Source organism: Pyrus communis, chromosome 5, assembly GCF_041283825.1.
Source record: "Pyrus communis isolate YQ-2024b chromosome 5, ASM4128382v1, whole genome shotgun sequence".
In the NCBI taxonomy this organism is placed as follows: Eukaryota; Viridiplantae; Streptophyta; class Magnoliopsida; order Rosales; family Rosaceae; genus Pyrus; species Pyrus communis.
In genome coordinates this window covers 3,418,482-3,424,663 of record NC_142569.1, presented here as the reverse complement: position 1 = coordinate 3,424,663, position 6,182 = coordinate 3,418,482, and the positions used below count along the sequence as shown (strand labels likewise).

The 6,182-nt window shown below is 36.9% G+C and overlaps 1 protein-coding gene across 1 annotated transcript; it reads right to left on the bottom strand.

The window, feature by feature from the left end:
- Window positions 1–2,237: 2,237 nt before the first annotated feature.
- Window positions 2,238–5,740, bottom strand: LOC137725153 (U-box domain-containing protein 45-like). Its single transcript, XM_068463744.2, has 2 exons — window positions 5,032–5,740; window positions 2,238–3,519 (listed from the first exon to the last, which is right to left on the bottom strand). The coding sequence occupies exons 1-2, from the start codon at window positions 5,514–5,516 to the stop codon at window positions 2,670–2,672; spliced, it is 1,335 nt and encodes a 444-aa protein (XP_068319845.2). The 5' UTR covers window positions 5,517–5,740; the 3' UTR covers window positions 2,238–2,669.
- Between the last annotated feature and the right edge of the window lie 442 nt (window positions 5,741–6,182).

Below are 6,182 nucleotides of genomic sequence, written 5' to 3'. Positions count from 1 at the left end.
AAAATTTTCATTTTTTAAAGTTAATATCCATAGATTAATTTAAACGTTAGAACAAATGGACATAGTGAAGGTTAATCCCACATTAAAGCATTTTCTATTTATCTTTGCTTAAGCACTAATTCATAAGTTATACTTGAAAATTTGCACATTCACACCAACATGGTTTGTGAGGAGTGAAATTGAAACACTTACTTCAGTCGAAGTATACTTTAATTTTTGTTTTAAGTAAAGTTAGTTATTGTTATGAATAAAGTAATAAATGTTCCACCCAAGGCTTTGCTTAGTAACCGGGCCAATCCCGCCTAATCAGCAGTGATTCTCGTGTCAAACGGTAGATTTTTGGCATGGGGCAAAGTGGGTAGTTGGTTTCGTAGCCTTTTCAGCTCGAGTTAGTAAGTTCTTAGGGATGTTCTACACCTAGTGCCCTAGCCCTTATGATTTAGGAGTCATTGACTTAAAGCTCGTTACCTAGGTTTGATCGAAAGCTTAAGTGAACTGACATTGCACGACCACTACTGTTACTAAAAGAAAATATATTTTTTTTTAAAATCAGAAATAAGAAAACAAATAAAATGGTTATATTTAATGTAGTATGTGTGAAATAAAAAAACGAGGAGTAAGGGTTTTAGTCAAGTCTCATTACCTATGGTGATCCCGGGGCATGATGTTCCAGAGGTGATCTCCAATCTTGAAATACATTTAGGAATATCTATAACGTAAGCTTAATTAAAGTCTTTGTTTATGGAATGAAATTATTATTCTACCGTTCCACACCAATAATGCTTTTTGGAATGCAAGAATTCCTTCCTTATTGATATACCAACACTATAGACAAGTTATAGAGTACATCATTCGGACACTGCAAGGAACATGGGACAAGAGATTCTATCTATCGACGTTGACAATCTCATTCCCGAAAACAAGTTACTGCTCGTATCGCATGACTACTGTATTGGCCTCAATATACAACTCTGGGCGTGCTCTAGCAGACCTTACGTCATTCCCTCTACTGTTGGTAGAGCAAGGAATTAGGTACATAGCGTAGATATAAACATTCATATTCAAAATGATGTTTTATCTGTACATCCATTTCAGCTTTTGCATGGATGGATTGTTGGTGAATTTGGAGAAAACGTGGGAGTAACAATCAGAGGATGCTTCCTTCTCCAGCAACTATCTTATCCACATCTTTTTCTCCTCCGATGAATTATTTCTTCTGCAACTGCCTTAACGTTTGTCGACCCAACTCGCCGAAGTGACCCAACACTATTCTGACCTAGATTGGAAATTTCAATCAGTTGATTGATTTGGATTTTTAAGTTGAGATTTGAATAAATTGATTCGGGGCGGGGCAGAGTTGGGCGGGGGGTTGCGGGGGAGGTGGGGGTGGTGTAGGGTGGGATGGGGGGTTTGGGTTGCGGGGAAGGATTTCTGGTTTTTTTTTTTTTTTTTTTTTTTTTTATAAATATGTATATATATTTTTAGTGTAAATTATTATATATTTTAAATGTATAAAAAAAATTGTCACGTGGCAGCCCCATTAGCACAAATGTGGCAGCCACATTAGCTCTTAACGGACCAATGGATGAAAAATGTAACGGATGTATTATATTGAAATAAAATATTACTTGAGGTATGAAAGTGAAATTTTTTGAAGATGTTGTATGAGGTTGCAATAGACTTCAAACCTAAGGTAGTAAAATGTAATTTACTCATGTTTAAAATATCAATATTGGTAGAAATATCGATATGGTTGACTTCGACGGAAATTATGAAAATTTACAATTGAGTCGGTATATCAACTCGTTCAGATTTAGTCGGAACTAGAGAAAAAATTTCTCAAAAAAAAAAAAAATCAAAAGTTTGCAATCTGCAATTGGTTCCGGTAAAATTTATGTGGTGATCAGTAAATATCATCTATATTCATTGATTTTTCTATATCTCGCCGATAAGGGTGAAATTTTTATTTCACCCCCTCATATCGATCCTTGAGTTTTAGAATATTTCGTAGATATTTTAAACACTGGATAACATTAAACTTTAATTATGATTATTAGGATTTTTTTTCTAATTTACTGAAAAATAGATCGATTTCTTTTTAAAATGTTAGAAAATTAGGTATGCCCGGACCTCGGGTTGGGTAGCTTCTCCTCCCCCGAAACCTTTTTTAACCCAAAAAAATTGGAAATTTCAGACCAATAAATATTATAGCCAATGGCTTCATGACAATGTGGAAATTTCAAGAAAATAATATATTGGATGAAAAATATTCTATTATTCAAATGAGAAAATTGTATTATTATTATTTTTTTCAAACAAAGAATGGCACACCTTAGCACATTGAAACAATGGAATAAAAAACTAGTCACTACATTCCTTTGGATCCCATGCAAGGGTTCATCTTTACCCGGATTAGCATTTAGGTTTTAGGATTTACCCATCTGGATAAGATTTGTTCAAATCTACAATTGTAAAAAACTATGTGCACAACAAATGCAATTTTTTTTTGTTTTTGTTTCAAGGATTTCGCTTATTCCCCCTCGAGATAGTCTCCTAGTTGTTCCTGAGCAGTGAGCAAATGAGAAATTTTCTCGAAGAAATACGAGATTCTGCTTCTGACGGCAACAACCGAAGAGGAAGTATGCTAAGAATAGTGTGTATATCTCCGTTTAGTAAGGCAAGCTCTTAGAGCTTGTGCTGATGATCAAAGCCTTGAGCTTGGATGAGTCCCCAGTAGCACTAGCCCTCATTGTGATCATTTCCATATTCTTGTACAAACTTTGTTTCACCAAATTGTTCATCATTTTCTTCCCTTGTTGTGCCTCCCTTTGATTTAAAGGTGAACCGATTGGAACCCTAGCTGTCTGGGGCCCTGAGTGTGGGCCCATCTTTGCTTGCCTCTCATCCTTAAACCATTGCAAAAGTTTGAGTGCCCTCTTTTGAGCTAGAGAGCTTCCCAGCAATGCCACCTCTAGAAGTATAGGCACAATTCCTGACTTGGCCATTTTTTCCCTTTGATCTGAGCTTTGGTGAGCTAAAATCATTAGGATGTAGCAAGAGAGCTCCTGGCATTTGGGCTTCTCATCCCATGTCAAAATCTCTATCAAGCTCCCCGGCACCGCCGCGCTATTTTCCATGGCCTTTTTCCCCATTAGGGTAACCACCAAGTTCCCAAGCGTCGCAAGTGCTTTTTCAGAAAGCGCTTTGGTCGTGGATAGCTTCAGGAGAGCCTCGACCACCCCGTTAGAGACCAAACTCGCTGCACTGTCCAACATTGTGGAGAGGTTGAACAAAGCTCCCAAACATGGCTCTTTGGTTTCGATGGTCGAAGTGCTTGACTCAATAATGCCAACAAGAAACGGGACAATTTCTGATGAGGACAGAGGGAATTGGGTATTTGCAAGTGAGGACAACAACAAGAGCAACTCTGCAAATTGGTGCCTTGTTGGCTCATCAAGAATGTTGATGTCGTTTTGTAGCTTTGAGAATATTCCTGCCTCCACCATGAAAGCCTTGTTCCTGAAGAAATTAAGAACATGCAGAGAATTAGAACATAGAAGCTCAAAATATCTCAAACTTATTCTTTCTTGCCTAATGATGACAAGAAGAATAACTATATAGTTCAAGTCAAATAATGGTTTTGAAATTTGACCAGTTGATAAATTAAATTAAACATTCGTTGCTGATACAGAGAAAATTAGAAGTGCTTATGCACAAAAACATATTCTATTGTTGGTGCTTGAGAGAAAAGTTCCATGAGACCGGCCGTACAAAATAACTTCTCCTATGCAAAGATGACGCACATAATTAAAAATAAAAAAAATAAAGACTTTGAGTGATCTCATCTCAAGTCCATGAGATTCCAAAGTTTAGATCTGTATTGTGTTGTGAAGGTCAACAAAATGGGGGTTTTTTATTGTCCAAAAATCAAATGGAATCTGAACAACTAACAATAAAATCCTACAAACCCTAAACAAAGTCATCTCGTTTGAAAAACAGGGTCATGTTAGCTTCCATTATATTGTTTCCCCCTCCAACTCTTCCAACCGCTATGTATTTTATGGTCGACAGCCACCGCAGCCTGCGCCGGGCCTCCTCTGATTAACTGGCAGGTTGTCTAATTATGTTTCATATTTTTCAAATAATGCATCAAACCCATGAAATGAACTAATAGTTAAATCCCAGTTAAATCCCATTAACCCCTTTTTAACAACTAATTAATTAAGTTGCATTATGCAAAAATGTGCCTAGTTATTGGGCAAGTCGATTGGACAATAACTGCAGCCACTGAGATAACATATCTACAGACCATACACGGTGGATCTCAAACTTGTGTATGATAAATACAATGTATCGTAGTATTAATAATACAACGTTATATGATTACTAGCACATGACACTACGATAACGTCATAACTTACTCGTGACATAAGTTCTTCTCGATTGGGTTGATTGAGAAATAGCAACAATTCAAATTTGTTGTTCTATATTCTTGCGTCTGCTCACTAAACGACTTAAACCCTACCCTACCATTAAAATGCCATTGCCTTTTAGCAAGATATTTGTTTTATGTCACGATCAGTATCACTTGAGTTGGGCAAGAGTCAAATGAAAAATTAACACACTTAATCCTACTTTTGGAAAATGGAGTCCTTCTATAATTAATTCATTCTTAATTGCCCTAAAGACAATCACTTAACTTTATATTGAAGTCAAATGTGGCCACTGGAACTTAATAAACAAAATTTTATTAAGTGATAAACTTATAGTTAAAAAAAATTAAAATAATTCCCTCTATGCCTAAAGTTCTATATTCGATGCTTCGCTCCCTTAATATTATACTTTTATATATATGAGCAAAAAAAATTGGCATTATATCCGTATGCGATGAATACAAATCTATTAATATTATTTTTCAAGTTATGAATTCATAAATTAACTCAACTTCGATTATTAAAAATAAACTCTTATCCAAGGACGAAAATTTAAATGCTCCTAAACAAAATATACGACAAGAAAACGGAAGCTTACGTGTAAGTTCCATTAGCAAGCTCAATCAAGGCGCAAACCGCAATTCGCCGGCGAGCAACCACCTCTGAAGCCGCCATGGACACCAAAACCGGTATAATACCTAGCCCGCCCACCAGCTTCCTCACCTTGACATCTTCTTTAGCCAACGTACCAATCTCCATAGCCGCCAACTCCTTCTCTTCCCAACTAATTCCAAAGTGAAGCTTCTTCACTGCCCTTTGCAATCCCATCACAGAATCCTCATGATCACCACCACTCTCCTTCTCCATAACGACTTGTCGTACTGTTACTTCATTACTATTGCTTACAACTTTGGAGGGTCTTGATGATGTGTCGAAGTGATCGGATGGCGTAGGGCGCTTGCGGGCGCTTTTGGAGCGTAGGAACCGTCGGACGCGGTTGAAAAACCTAAGCTTTATGTAAGAATATACCCATAGAGGAGAAGGAGAAGAAGAAGAAGCAGGTGTAGAATTAGAATCAGACATGTTTGCGTGAGAGAGAGAGAGAGAGAGAGAGAGAGAGAGGTTGAGAAACTGTGCGGGGTTTTGGTTTGTTTATGCAAATTTCTATGGGAGTCTGACTTATACGAGAGAGAGGTGTTGGTGGCTTTATGGGATCAGAGGGACGAAGAAGGACGACTTTAGAAAGATGAAAGAAACTGAAGGGAGCACAAAGCACATGCACAGGAAACAGTATAAGGTGACTATTGGGGCTCACAAACCGTGACAGATATTTAAATGAAATATTTGTGTATAATATATGATCTTCAACATTGATATTAATTATATTTCAATCGTATTCCCGTATGGCCCTTGTCTACTATCTCGAATTACAAGAATGTTATTTTGAACGGCACGTTATGAGCGTTTTAATGAAAATTTAACTTTTCATCTAGAATATATCATTTTTATTTACAGAAAAATTATAATTCAACATACATGCACATATTAACTTTTTTTTTGTTAATCTAATGAATTATTTTTGCATGTGTTGGACCAACCTGTTTTCTAGATTAGGGTTATTATATGGGGTTGTGTTACTTGTGTAGAGGGGAGGAGGGTCCCCTACACATCACCTACTCCACTGTAGGGAAGTTGCTTGGAGGTGATCAAATTCAGACGGCTTAGACTATTGTTGACCTAAAGTTTCTT

What these genes read in the sequence shown, in the direction of transcription:
- LOC137725153 (XM_068463744.2), bottom strand. Translation starts at nt 5,516, where the DNA reads ATGTCTGATTCTAATTCTACACCTGCTTCTTCTTCTTCTCCTTCTCCT. An exon ending in CTTGCTAATGGAACTTACAC is followed by an intron (nt 3,520 to 5,031) that starts GTAAGCTTCCGT and finishes TAATTTCTTCAG; the next exon opens with GAACAAGGCTTTCATGGTGG.